The following is a 14,940-nucleotide window of genomic DNA, read 5'->3' on the forward strand; positions in this document are numbered from 1 at the left end:
GGAATCCCACTGTAGTGCAGCATTATTGATGGGTCATCCTCTGGAAGCTCAGAGCAATGCCTCCCACCACAGAGACTGGCAAGCTGCTGAGTCTCTTTTAATATTCAGGCTGCCACAACATCAGTCATGACGAATTCTGCTGGCACCGGCGTGGCTGCAGTAAGCAATCCTTCAGGAATACCAGGGGAGCATGGCATCGATTTAATGCTCACTTTTAAAATTGCACACGGACCAAACACTTCCAAAGGGTAAGGTCGTGCATCGTTCTGAAGTGTGCAGTAACCACCCTTTGCTAGCAGTCATCTGCATCAAGGAGATGCAGCTCTGGCCTCTTTCCAACAGAGGTTTGGGAAGCCTATTTACATGGGTCTGCCTCAGCAGCGGTGTCAAGCAAGATGCCATGATGGACAATGGCACCAGGAGAGAATACAATCCCCCAGGCCAGCATTAGGGGTATCTTTATGCCGAGCCCAACACACTTTTCACTTCCACCATGTGTTATATGTTCCTCCGATTTCAGCTGGCAGAGCAGGTGCTGATTTTTAACGCCTATTTTGTTTTAAGCCTCCTTTCATCAGATTAAGGACCCTGCTATTTTATTTCATTTTTTTATGCTCGGTAATTTAGTCACATGCAAACTTAAAACCAGAAGCTGTGACATGGTGTTAAAGCACAGGCACCCACTGTTAAATCAGTTACTGAGAGCGAGGGGGCTTGGAGCGCTTTTCCATCCCCCTGCAGATGTCTGCTCTCAGCCTGCGGGAGAAGCTGGGGAAGTGAATGCAAATGCACGTGGGGACAGTGCTTGAGGCGATGCCGTTCCTGTGGTGGTGCCGGCAGCACCATCCCTTTAGCCAGCTGCTGCACAGAGCCTGTGCTGCCCTTTCCATCCTCTGTCGCCCAGCGGAAGCGTCAGATCAGTGCAGGAGCCGGGAACACCTCTCTCCTCCCCAAGCCCTGACCCCACAGCGATCGCTTCCCAAGCACTTCATGGACCACACTCCTTGTGCCAGGCAAGACCCACCAACAAAACAAACCCCTCTCCCGGCACCGAGCCCTTCGCCAGCAGCTGAAGCGCTGTCAATAAACCATTAGCCTCCAAGTCAACAGCGGTGGCTCTGACACAGAAACACTCAACTGCCTTTTTCATCCAAAATCAATGTTGTATTTATCTTCATTGATCTACAAGGAAACTGAATGTTTAAAATTACAGGGGGTGCAGGGGGGAGGATGGGGAGGGGGGGGAAACAAGAGTTACAGAGCCAAGAAAATAGTAGCGGATGGCTGAATTAACTAGAGAGAAAAAGCCCAGGATATATAAAACATGGACACTGAAAAATAAAATAAGGGAGGGGGGATGGTACAGCAAGTAAAACATGGCAAAATTTACATATGGATGAAAAGTAAAATTGGAAATAAAAAATAAATCATGCCAAAAAGCAGTTCAAGGCAGAACCACACTGAAACAAACATCTGCTGATGGTCTTCATGTACTAGAGAGAATATATCAGAATTGCTTTTTTTTGTTTTTTTTTTAATCAACCATTAGACTTTTTTTTTCTTTTTTTTTTTTTTTTTGTTGCACTCCTAAAATTCTACTTTGTCTTGTATACAGATTCCAATAAGAACACTGCACGATTAGCACAAGGGGTCCACGGAAAATTGTCCTTTGTCCTTGCTTGCCAGCGATCCTGCCCACAACACAAAAAAAAGAGGAAAAAAAAAGAAAAAAAAAAAAAACAGGAAAAAAGAAAACCAAAAACCAAGGAAAGGGTCTGCCGCATGGGTCTGTGCCAGTTCCATCTGCTTTTGCCAGCTTGAGAAGTAGGAAACCAAAAGTCCCTTCCAGGAGCGTGTGTCTCTCTCTTTCCTCGACGAACTGTCCCTTGTGTTTGTACAAAAAAATACAGTCTCTCTTTTAGCTTCTTTTGTTGAACACAAGCATCCCTCTTGCCGCTCACTTGCCATTCCCGTTCTGTCTCCAGCGTTGCGAGTTGGTTGTTTTTTTTTGGGTTGGTTGTGGTGGTTTTATATTTTTTTTTGTATTTTTTATTATTTTTTAAACCTTCCTCCCCCCAACATCCACTACGACCTGCCTCCGAGTTCTTGCATAGTTGAAGTATATATGCCGTACTTAGCTTTCTGAGTGTGAATTTCTGACTGTGACGAGAGTATGAGTTGTAACCATGTTAACAAATAACCAGAGTGGTTCTAGAAACCATTTTTATAAAGTCTACCTATGTTAAGAATTTAATATTGGTGTACATTTATATTAACAGACTATTTACAGTTTGCTTTGTTTTGTTTTTTTTTCTTTTCTGTTTTGTTTAAAACAAGAAGTCAAAAAAAATTCCTCTTAAATTTCTGCATAATATAATAAGGCAAAAAACAAACAGTTTTGTACATTATTATTATTATTAATATTTTAATATATATCTGTAACTTCGGTTCCAAAGTACCAAGGTAAGTGATCAATTGGCCTCAGAAGGGAACCTCACAGTGGACTGTAAAACTACAGTATTTCCATAAATAATACTTTTAAGAAACCCTGGGTATTTTTTTTCTTAAGGATCTGAGGCCTTTCAAATGCAAATTTAACTAAAAACAAAAGCAAAATTTCTTCTTTTTTTTTTTTTTAAGTGAATAAAGAGCACAAAATTAAAAAAAATACAAATCCATTAAAAATGTTTCTCACATTTGGGAAAAAATGTACAAACTTGCTCTTTGTATTCCTTTTTTTTTGGTTGTTTTTTCTTTTTTTAGCACAGAAACAAAAAAACAAAACCAAAAAATCAAGACCTATATATTAAATTCCCATTCTCAGCAACCTTCTTGTTGGAAAGTCTGCATCCCCGACCCCGTTATTTATGGAAATGTGCTTAACTTCTACAAATTTTACATTTAAAAACAAAAAAAGAAAAGTTTACAGCAGTGCATTTTGTAAAAGGTTTGTTGGTTTCTGGTGTTGGGTTTTTCTGTTTGTTTTCCTGTTTGTTTCTTTGTTTGCTTGTGTTATATACAGGCGAGTTGAAAATTCACTGGTGGGGACTATCGTGCCTCTACTTCTTTGGGGTTCCTAGAGGGGGAATAGTCCCTGGCCTCTGAGTTTGTGAGTGGAGTAGTCCTGCGTGGGGAGGCAGGTCTGGTGCTGCTCGCTGGTACAAGAGGCGGTGGGGCACTCAGCGCTGCGGTTGGTGGGTTCCTGTTTAAAATCCCATTGTGCATGGCAGCGGATGGACTCAGTCTGGGGTAATGCATCCCGCTTAAATGAGGCATGAAGGATGGCACGTGTGCCAGGTGACTTTCGATGGGGGATGAGTGCAAGTGGTGCATTCTGGCACGCTCAAGTTCTTCCCGTAAGTGCAAGCGCTCTCTTTCCTCCACTTGCCGCAACCGCTCCTGCTCTCGGCGGGCTTCAAGAAGGTTTTCATGGTTATAGTCGTGCGGTTCCCTGTCTCTATAAGAACGCTCATGGTCATAAAATCCGGAGGTGGTAGGGAACCTATGGATAGGATCTGTCCGGAGCTGGAAGTCCATTCGACGGTGCAGGTCTAAGCTCCGGTAGGCATCTCGCAATGGGTCCCTCATTGGGTCCCAAGAAAATCCAGGATGCGGCAGCCTCTCTCTTCCTGACAACGGATTCATGCCTATGAGCGGGGTCATCATTCTGCTGCGGTCCAGAACATTCATGTTGTTCATCTGGTGCACGCTACCCATGGAGATGGGCATAGAGGCAGCCATTGAGTGAGGCAATGATAATCCATGCAAAGTAGGTGGTGGGGGATGCTCTACTGATCGGGAGTGCTGTGAGGGTTCAGACCCTACCACCAGCACATCACTGTCTTCCTTCCTCTCCTCTTTGACTTTGATGTCATTCTTAATCTTCTGGAGGTCGCTGGGAAGCTCTGTCTTTCTCTCCATGTCCTTGCTCATTAGATTGGTAAGCTTCAAGCTCTCACTTAGTGCAGGTTTGCTGTATGGGGATACAGACTGGATTACTGGCTTTGTGTTGTCCTCAGAGGGTCTCTTATCATGGCTTGGAGTTTCCTTCACTGGGGAACGGCTCTCTTTAATCTTGTGTTCTGCTATGGGTGGCTCTCTCAGCCGGTCAGGGTGCTCTCGCTCGGGTTCTTTGGACCTTTCCCTTTCATTGAGGCTAACCTGCCTGATGGGATCACTGGAGGTTTGGCTGTTGCTGCGGATGAGATTGCTTATTTGATGTGTCACTGGAGCCGATGCCGGTGAGGATCTGTTTGAATGTCTGTTTTTATCCATGAGGTCTCTGTAAGAAGAGAGAACATACACCCTTGGTTTTGTGTGAACAAACGTGATGTTGGCCACGCACAGTCCTGTGTCTAGTTGTGCAATCTGAGATTGATCAGAAAACTATCTGAAAAGCTCTGCTAGCATCAGCTATAGATGTGATGCTACACTAAAAGATATGCACTACCCGCCTTTACATACTACATAGAAAATGTTAAATGTCCACAAGCTGGGGACTAAACTGGGGATGCATTTGACAGAACAGTCTATTCACCCTAAGAGAAAGACCACTTCACTGAGAAATGGAGGACAACAAGAACTCCAGACAGCTTATTTTAAAGAAATGATACTTATTGTGTATTCATATATACATCTGGCTGCCAGATAACAATCTTCTTGGCTGCAACACTCTTAACTCAGGCTTCTTTCCTAAAATATCAGTCCAGAAGCCTACAGAAATGTGTGTAGGCCCTTCACAAGATAGCCTGTTGACTGGAAGCAGTGATAATGCTTATTTTCCTATGGAGCTGCAGGGGAGTTTTTGGTGTTGCTGGTTTTGGCAGGTAAGCTAGGTGCTTAAGTTAAAAATCTGTGAATAGGCCACAAAAGTGAGTCATTGACCTCTGCTTGGAGGACCTGCTATGATGAACAAGGGGTTGATGACAATGACCATGGTTTAGAAAGAGAAGCATGAGGGTTTACATTTATAACTGCACCTCTATCTGAGCAAGCCAATTAGTCACAGTTAATCCCACCTCTTTAAGAGGGGAATAAATAATGCTCAGCTTTTAAAAGCACTTTGCTCTACCTGAGAGACACTTTAAATGCAAAGTATGACGGTATGATTGAGAGAACTGCATTATGCAGCTGAGAGGCTCACTGATGCTGAAGTTTTATGCTGGGTTTGCTTTAGAGAGCTGTAAGACCCGAGTGCTAAAAGCTGGAAGTGTTTTGGGGAGTTCTGTAAGTATTTATCCCTTATGATTACATTTGCTAACCCAAATTTCTTCCTCTGTGGTAGTCTTGATTGCTGGTGAAGGATGTGGTTTATTAAAACCATATCCAAATAGGGATGCTTGAGGACAGCTTAAGCTGAATTAATAGAAAAGTAATAGAGATGTTAACCCCTGTGTGAACACTCCTGAGAGTAACCTTGGTTTGCAGACAAATTACACTAAAGCCAAGAAGGGAGCTTCCTACCTGAATGACTATCCATGCAAAGGTGTCAGACAATTTAACATTTAAAGCAAGACGATTTTCAGCCTTTTGCTTCCATGTAATCTTGTTCACAGGCACTGCCTGAAGATCTCATTAAAAGCACTCCAGGCAAACTATTCACTACGCAAATACACACATCTAAGACTTGCAGGCTGTTATTGCCTACAAAGAAATAGCCTGTTGGGGACAACTGGGCTTTGAAATATAAAGGGCTTTACATCTTCAAAATGATATAACTGGAAGCTAATGAAGTATCTATAGCCCAGGTGATCCAGTCCTGTCACTGTTAATAAGGGTTTGTCTACAATGCAATTTTTTAAGATCAGTTTTATTAATGGCTTCATGCACTCTGCTCCACATACAGGCATTTGCATTTTTATCTCATTAATGTCCAGCTAACATTTGAATTCATCAGCATATTTGTACACTAATGAGAACTATGACTGTCTCCAAAGGGTCCATCACAATGCTGCCTTCCTGTCTTCAGAACATCCAGTGATCCTAAAGCAGCTGCACTGAAAACAGCCAAGTATACCCTGAAAACACACCAACATGCTCATTTCCTCAGCCTGGTGCTTTTTATTAACCTACTAGCAGAGACTGGTTTATCGTATTTTCACAGAGGACAAATCCTAAAAGAAAAAGAGGTTTTTTTTTTGTGTTGGTAGTCCTTGTACTTATCTGAAGAAGAGGCCTATTAGCTGCTTCAAAGACAAGCAATGTTTTGCTGTGAAGATCATTTTATGATTGGAAAAACTGGGAAAAATATAGAGGAAAAATAGGTCCAGAAAGAAGGGCTCAAAAGCTGCTTACCTCTCTTTGTCTCTGTCATCTTTGCTCAGAGAAAGATCCCTCTTCTCGGGCTCTCGCTCCCGCTCTCTGTCTCTGTCATGGTTTGTCACTGAGGAGCTTCGCTCAGAATCAGTGGGCTTGGGCCACTGTGGAGGTGTTGGGAAGGACGGTGGGGTCCGATGGAGTCTATTCCATGGCTCATGGGGATTGTTGAAATTCTGCAGGTTTGGGCCGTCTTTGTGAGTAAAAATGTTGTTGTGAGCTACAGTAATGGCAGGGGGAGGAACAGTTAAAAATAATTCAAACCAAATAATTACATAAATATTTTTGACAATGCTAATCACAACCAGAACTGTCCTTTCAAGTCTTTTTCATGTGGAACTAATGGTGAGGGGGAGCTACTAGCAGGAGGACACAGATACCTCCAACACCGGGTGCAAGATCCACCAGCATTTTTAAGGCGATGGGTGGAGGAAGCTTTAACTACACATCTGAGTAAGTCAGGGATGACTGAAAATGCCCAGCTCCTCTTCTCCCCCCACCCCAGCAAGGGTTCCAGCACAAACTCAGTATTTTTCCTCAGCTCCTCTCACTGGCAGAAACTTTAACTTGTGGATAGTTACAAGCAATCAGCTGCCTGCAGCTGAAGGATCAGGGACTTTTTTTGTTACAGAAACAAGACCATTTGGTGGTATGTATGTGTGTGCATAAAAACAGAGCTTGGCTGTAGGCTTTTCAGAACAGTCACATGATTTTCCTCCGTCAATCTTAAGCTGATTTCTGTTGCGCCATGAGATGCAAAAGCATGCTCTCTTATATGTGGCTCTCAAGCGTGTCTTGCCTACAGGTAAGATGTTTTTGAATAATTTTTATACAGGCAATTTGAACTTTAGACAATGGGTACAGAGGAAGTCTACACGCTGCATTAGGAGAGGTATCAATAGCTGTTCCACTATGCATCTTCGCTGTTGAAAGGTGTTACTTTAGATGCCCATAGGGACCCAGAGCTCAGTGGGTTCTTGCAGCTCTAGCACCTCTAGGAGCACACAAGGTACCAGCCTTCAACAGTGAGGAGACAGAGCACAGCTAGTGATATTTGTGACATGCAGAAAAGCTCCCACCGCAGAGACCTGGAAATCTTAGGTGCAGTGTTTTCAGATAGGAGAATGGAGGTTAGGAATTAAACTTCTTTAAAAACTACCACCAGCTGCTGTAAATATTAGCATGTGGCTTTTCTGGAAGGCATGTTTGTCTGCAGTAACCCAGCCAGTACTTACTCAGAGCATGACTGCCTAATCCTCCAAAGGCATTGCTGCCTAAGTTCCCAAGGCCGCTGAAGGTGCTTGACCTGCTAAATGGATCTGGAAAGGCAAACAGGGATTTAGCAGGCATTTAGCCAAGAATGCTGGAGAATGAAATGCACCCCTCCCCTTCTTAACGGTCTGAATCCAAGTAGGATTAGGCCAGACTTTAAGCTGATCCTTCTCATTGCAAGGTTCTTTGCACAGAAAATTCCCATCATGTTAAAATGGAGAAGGGATTCAGTGCTCTGCAAACAGGTGCTGTAATAAACTTTTGTATGCCAGTCAGAGGGGAGCTAGAAATTAAGGTCTAATAGCTGAAATTAGGGTGGTTGCTGCTAAGCCTTCCTTACCAGTACTAATAGTAGAAGCATTGCTGTTGCCTTGAAAGAAGAACCTCAGCAGGCTCCTCAGTCAGCATACTGAGGGGATATATCGTTTCACTCTTTTCTCTATACAGCCTTCCACCCTCTTTGTAATAGTGGATAGAGACAGTCTTAAGCTAATTGCTATGGATATATACTTTGCTACATCCATCCTTACACCAATTAACTCTGGCCTGTTTGTGCCAAAGTTCTCTCCCATAATGGCTTCCTTGATCCCAGTGGTGATGGAAATGATAGTGTAGTCTTAGGAGCTACTATGACAAAGGGATGGGAGGGCTGCAGCCTTTGAGGCAAAAGATGAATATTGTCTTTCCTCATCAAGTATCTATTTGGTTACTGGCACTTGTTTTTATAAAAAGTCCTGCTTTTCTTTTTTTTAATATAAAGATTCCTCTCTGAGTGGATACAGCCAGACTCAGGTTTCTGCCCTCCAGAGATGGCTAGGGGTTAAATCATACCAGTGTATTCGTTTTCTTTCCTACTGGCAATCTCTAAACAACTCCTTCTGCCTACTGGCTTCATGACTGCCCCTTTAAAGTCTTTATCTCACCATATTACAGGAGCTATTTTGCTCTCTACTTCCTCATGGATATCCTTATATTTAAAATACCAGTGCAAATAGCACAAATAGCTTGGATCTTTAAGCAAACAGCTCTTTGCTTATTTACTTATTTTTAAATAGCCATTCTTGCTCTTTCCCTTTGACATCAAGTAACTGAGTGACTGTAGAGATACACAGTTAATTTTGACAGAGTGTTCAGGAGTTGATGTAAATCTGGGTATTTGCAATAGAAAAAAGTCTACCAGGTCATGTGGCATGCCACATGTACTGATTGGATGAGTGTTACTAAAACATTAATCAACAGAGCTTGAACTTTAATTGGCAATGAGCTGCTTGTGAGCTTCTAAAATGAGGAAATTTGAGAAAATCAGGCTCTACTTACTGCCAATTAGGAAACTGAAAGCCTGGCAAAACGTGCAGAACAGCAATTTGCCAAGAACTGTTCACTGAACTTTATTAAAGAACCTAGCCAAGAACTCTCATAGGTGGGAAACAGCATGGGAGGAGCCCATTTTAAGCTGTGGCTTGTTTGAGGTACCTTTGCATACATTTCCCCCATTTCCTTGGGCACATTCAGCAACAAAGAAGGGCTCTGAAGGTCACATTTCAGCTCCTATGCAGTGTCTCAGCAGTGACAGACTTGACTGCTCTGCAATGCCCTCTTGCAAGAGAGGGTCTGCTAATCCTGCTCCTTCTTTGGAGGAGAGCAGAGGGAATGTGCTGGGAAGCTGGCATGGGTGAGAACCTGGCTAGCTTCTGGTTCCTGAGACAGTTTAAACCTCTCCCTCCCCTCGCGCTACAGTGCCTCAAGGCAGGACCACACTGGAGAGCCAGAAATGCGTCACACGTATAAAGGTATAAGGGTGAAGGCACAATTTACTGACACTTACCTGCCAAGTGGTTAGTGGGCAGGAAACTGCTGTGGTGAGGTGAAGGACCAAACGGGGTGGTGGCTGGATGTGTCGCACCTGTGAGAACAAGGTCCCTTTTTAGTACAGTGGCAAGCGACTGCTTGCATACACAGAGGTCCTGGCCATCACATTCAGGAATCAGATACAAAGGCACAGGACAGGCTTGAACACAGCAAAGGCAGGGGAAGACCCTGAACAACAGCTGAGTGAGATATAAGCAGGATTGCTCAGAGTGCCCTTCAAAGGAGTCTGTGGGCACTAGGAGGCAGGAGGAGACCTTGCCTGATGCGCTGCTGCTCACCTGTAGTCATGAGGAAGTCAATCTCTTTGTCTGGCATTTTCAGCCATTACTCTGTGTTTACATTAAAAAAGGTCAGCCCAGGTTATGGGCCCAGACAGAAGGTGCTCGGAAGTGACTGATTAGAGTCTATATGGAACACCAGTTAATGACAGGCACGCAGGGAACATCAATCATGCCTCTCCCATGAGAGCTCCATCTACGCTCTCACATCTGTCTCTGCATCCACAAGCTGCGGTTCCCCCCCCCCCCCCCCCCCCCCCCCCCATCTCCTTTCCTAGACACTACTCATTGCCATGGAGCCATGCTACCTCGTGGGAAAGCAGCACCACTGCTGAGTATGCTGGATTACATTAGGTTGAAGCAAGGGGCAAGAATGGGCTGAAAGAAGCTGCTCTGCCCTGTATTTCAAGGTGGACCAGGCTCACACAGAAAATTTTGCTCTCCTTTCAAAGCAGAAAATGAGAGATTTGTTTCCTTTGCAGGCAGACACATGCAAACCTGAACAGGCTTGCAACCGCAGTGTGAAAAGCACTGATGTCACCTGCCACTGGGATACATGTTTTTTGGAAGAACATTAATTCCCATGTGTCCTGCAAATGACAGTATGTCTGGGCAATCTCATGGGCCCAGCTTTTGCTCCCTCAAGTTAGTAGAGATGATTTTCAGGATGCACCTGAAATCAACTTTTGAATATTTATGTTTCAGATGTGAGTGACAAAATGTTTCTGTGGCTCCAGTATTACACTGACAAGACCAGCCCTCTCCAACTGTTCAGACTATGAATGTCCTTTTGGTGCCTCCTCCCTGCCAGTTCTTCCACCACTGCAGACAAAGCAGAATTAGCAACTATCCTAACTTTCAGATGCTGCCTGGAGGCAAACACAACTTCTGCCTCCCTTGCAGGAAGCAAGACTTGCCATACCTGTGCATTAACTATCTCATTTTGTTAGAAAGTAGTCATTGCACACAATGACAGAAGCAGCACTTTCCCAAGGATATGTTACATCATGCGCAAAACAGACCAACCCCTAAATAAAGATTTTCAGTGCTTGTCTTACGTATTTTGTTGGTGAAAAGTTAACTTCCCTTACTGGGAAGTAACAGGTCAACTCTAGGAAATATCAGCATACTAGGCATAAGTGTGGGCTCTTCACTAACAGCTCCCTTACCCAGTCACTGCTTTCTCAAATGATAACTTTCCACTATAGAAGAGAGGATTACAATCCTTCTCCTCCCACCTGGCACTCAGCAATCCAGTCACCTTCACCACAAAGACTTCTCCTTGTCTGTGGCCCATATGGGTGATTCCCACCAGAGGCAGACCTGCTCCTCCAAGCCACATCAAATGCATGTTTCCACCATATGACATCAGTGATGGTAATGCTATGGAAGGTCACAGCAAAAGTGGGGGGAAATGGAGAGAAGAAACTAAAATGCACAGGACAAACTGTATCCCAAACACAGCCCGAACAGTGTTTTATGGAGGTGCTGGTCAAGTCCCTGATCTGGTCTTGGTGACAGCCCAACAACAGACAGCCACTGTAAAATGCACTCGTGTTCAGAACATGAGCAGACTATAAAGCTGGAGAGGGAGACAGCGCTGCACGTCTCTCACCAGCTTGGGCACCACAAACCTAAGCAGCCAGAAAATGAGTTGAGGAAACTTAAGAGAGACCACGGCAACGAGATCTGGAGTTATCTATAAACATTCTGACTGCTCCAATGCTTCAAGACGGATGGAGACTGTCATCTTTCTAATCCTTTAAGATTTCAGGAGGTGTATAATGGATGGGAGATTTCTTCAAAGGAGACGGCTTACAAACTCAACTACACGGGCTGATAATAAAAAATCCTCCGGAGAAAGCCAGGAGCAGCATTGCAGGCTGTCAGGTAGTTATTAAATATAGCATCTGCCAGGCAGCCAAACATCCGTCCTGCAGACAGGTGGCCCTAAGATAACTTATGTCTCCCACAGTAACTAGGCAATGCAGCAGAACCAATGATTCACATCAACTGCACGCTTGCTGGATAAGGTGAAAAGAATGCCTCGGATATTGCAGAGTAAAAGATTTATTCATCTATATATTACTGCTGCAATGTTTGTTCACTTTGATAGCACTCTTTACCTAGATGTACCGTGCGATGGCTCTTGTGACTAATATAGTCACAGACAAGTTGCTGTAAGGTTGTTTATCTCTTGTGAAAGTTTTTTATTAATTTGCCTTCTTTACTCTTTCTATTTCATACTATTTCCCCTCTTGCTTGTATGAATGGAAAAGCAAACCATGCTGGCATCTTTAGGAGAAAAATACAGCCTCCAATAGCAAAATCATACACAAAACAAGATTCTTGTAATGACAGCACAGGACAGACTAAGGACTGTGATTAGGAAAGAGCTGCCATATGAAAACTGTCAGAGGTTTTAAATAAGCTGTGCTTATGCATCCAACCAGATGCAACAAATATCTTGGCCCTGTACTATCAAAGTAATTTTACAGAGACCAAAGTACAGGGCAGCATCCTACAATGTACAGCTAGTATGAGCACTGATTGTATGTGGTAGAAAAATGCATTTGATGTTTCAGAATTTCCATTCAGATAAGGGAAAAAAAGACAGACTGAATCACTGGTGGGCTTCCTGAAGGCTATCTGATGACTGTATTTGAAACTCAGTTCTCACAGAGGTTTCAGTTTGATTCTTCTCTGTTGCTTTTCTGTCATACTGAGGACAGAATTCAAACCATTTCTACTCTCATTCATTTCAAGAGGGCTGAATCAAGGCTGAATATGACCATGTCTGCACTGAGTTAGAATAAGAGCACAATACTGCCTCATAAAAACAGATTAACATTAGGAAAGAAAATACATTATTTGCTAATTAATTATACACATAAAGAACTCAAGTTACATCTCCATCAATTGATACAGCTCATTCAGAAAGCAGATTTTAGCACCTCAAACGCAGAACAAAAACCTGAAAAAGTCTAGGGGGAAGATTAAGCCTGGGAACAGAGCAAAACCAACATTTGGTAGATTGACATCGACATGAATCTACAGTGACCTCCAAAACCAGAACGTCAGAGTTGCAGTCTCCTATGGTCAGAGCCATTGAGAAGACTGCAGTGGAGCCTACTGCACTTTGGTAATTACATTAATCGTAATTGCTTCTCCAACAGATTGGAAAGCAATTGATCAAGGTAAACTATTTAATTCTTTGGGTTTTTAAAATCCAATATGCCATTTTAAGCCTTAAAGACTGCTGGACTTTGTAACACATAGTGGGTTTATATCTGAAAAACAAGCACTTCACAAACATGTTCTGTGATATTTTCAATGCTGTTACTGGAAGCTTTCCTTTTACAGAAAACCCTTATTTTCAGAAAACAAACAGAAACTTGGTGCGTGGAGGAGCTGAGAAGAACATGGCAAATATAAAAGCAAGAAGGAGACCGAGGCCACTTCCAATCCTGCGCAATGGAAACATTTTCAAGTGTTTTGTCAAAATCACTTTTAAAAAATCACTCCATAGCCCATTAATCAGGCACACAAGAACCAGCTGCACAGGCTTGAATGTAAGAGCCAACTGCTGCAGCTCAGCGTCGTGCATAGGATCCTGCACTGGAGGCGGTGGAGAGCCCAGCCCAACTCTGAGAGCCCCAGTCACAACAGTTGTCAGTGTCTCCACACCCTCTGAACTAATCTTGTCTGCTTCCATTTCTGAGGCATACATATCTGTACAGATACACATCACATATATTGACTGGTTTTTGCTTGTTTTTTTCTCTTTCTTCTACAAATGATGATGTTCCCTTACCTGTGGTAGAAAACAGAGGCCTGGCAAGATCCTGTGGATAATGGAAGCCTGGAAACACTCCAGGGGCAGGAGGTCTGCTGAACAGGTCAAGTTTACCACCTATCTCTAGCTTGTGGGGATCCAGCTGCATTTGCTGTCAAATGATATAAAAACAATCTCATTATACACTTCCTTTTTTAAGGGAGAAACAGAGAGGGAGTTCAGGCTCACTCCTGCTTAGCCCTGCCAGGGAGAGTTAGCGAGAGTGACAGCAGTGTCTCTGGTCACGTACTGCAGTCATGCTCTGACAGCATTTGTAAGGCCATTTCGCTCCACAGCCTCTCAGTTGCCTGCCTCATTCACATGAATAAGGTCTGAAGTGAGTTCTCAGCCCCTCAGCATACACAGTGGAGCATGCAAGATGATACACTGAGTGTGCTGCACCCTAGGATCAGTTGGTGCTCTCAGCCTGACAAGAAACATTCTGCAGGCAGAAAGCTGCCAGCAGAAGTCTTGAGAGAGGGGTGATGGACTTGTCTGTTTTGCTTCTCCAGTTTGGAAAGAGTTCCTAGACTATGCCCTTCTTGCAGCTAGCATAGCTCAGAATGCAGACAAGGGACAAAAGGATAAAGAAAACTATGAGGCTCCTCCAGAGGCTATATTTATCCCTCCCTTACAGACAGCAGCATGGTCAGAACTGCACCCAAGTCCTGTAAGTCTCTCAATAGCTTAAATGTGATATACTTGTTTATTTAAAAAAAAAGGACATAAATCACTTGTAGAGACACTAATTACAATGCACCTACTTAAGCACTGAATAATCTTCATTAATGGGACAAAAAACTACAGCAGGAGCTATGAAAAAAACATAATAACAGTCCCATTATCGACTATTCTGCCTGTCCCAGGGAACTTTGAGTCTGTAACAGCACCCCAGAGTACCTACATCTTGTTACCTCTTGAGCTGTAACAAGAGGTTACAACTCCTCCCTCTGCCCATCATCACTGCAGTGCAGAAAGCCCAACACTGCCTAACACAGTAACTATCCATCTACTTGCCTGCTGTTTTCTAATATGCTCTTCACCATATTGGTCATTTCATTACCTCCTCCCAAGGAGGTACCAGTACAGAAGGGGAATGACGTTAAACATACATGCTTTGTAAAAAAAATTGATCTGGGGCAAAACTACCCTCTGCCTCCATCTCTTCAACTCTTTCTGGCTGTGCACTTAGTATCTCTTGCTCATTTTGTTACCCTTCAACCCAATTCCTCTGCCCTCAGATAAACTTTATGGTTGCTACAGTAAATGTTAAAGCACTGAAAGTGTTAGTTAATCAATACAGCCAAGCTTGAGAATCACCAACAGAAACTGCTTCCTGCTCATTACTCACTAAAACATAAGCCAGAAGAC

General features: G+C 43.4%; 1 protein-coding gene across 24 annotated transcripts in view; it reads right to left on the minus strand.

Annotated features, from left to right (window-relative positions):
* Positions 1-1,142: 1,142 nt before the first annotated feature.
* FBRSL1 (fibrosin like 1) overlaps positions 1,143-14,940 on the minus strand; it is a 533,144-nt gene continuing 519,346 nt past the window's right edge. For 23 of the 24 annotated variants that reach the window (XM_057414875.1, XM_057414894.1, XM_057414891.1 and 20 more), the window contains 5 exons: positions 13,549-13,681; positions 9,413-9,490; positions 7,551-7,634; positions 6,295-6,535; positions 1,143-4,282 (listed from right to left, as the gene is read on the minus strand). In XM_057414875.1, the coding sequence (XP_057270858.1) occupies positions 3,049-4,282; positions 6,295-6,535; positions 7,551-7,634; positions 9,413-9,490; positions 13,549-13,681 (1,770 nt within the window). In that variant the 3' untranslated portion in view covers positions 1,143-3,048. The remainder of the gene's footprint in view (positions 4,283-6,294; positions 6,536-7,550; positions 7,635-9,412; positions 9,491-13,548; positions 13,682-14,940) is intronic. The other variant, XM_057414883.1, reaches the window with a different exon arrangement.

This window comes from Pezoporus wallicus, unplaced genomic scaffold (assembly GCF_028554395.1).
Source record: "Pezoporus wallicus isolate ANWC-B61680 ecotype Strahan unplaced genomic scaffold, APGP_CSIRO_Pwel_v1 contig_8047, whole genome shotgun sequence".
In the NCBI taxonomy this organism is placed as follows: Eukaryota; Metazoa; Chordata; class Aves; order Psittaciformes; family Psittacidae; genus Pezoporus; species Pezoporus wallicus.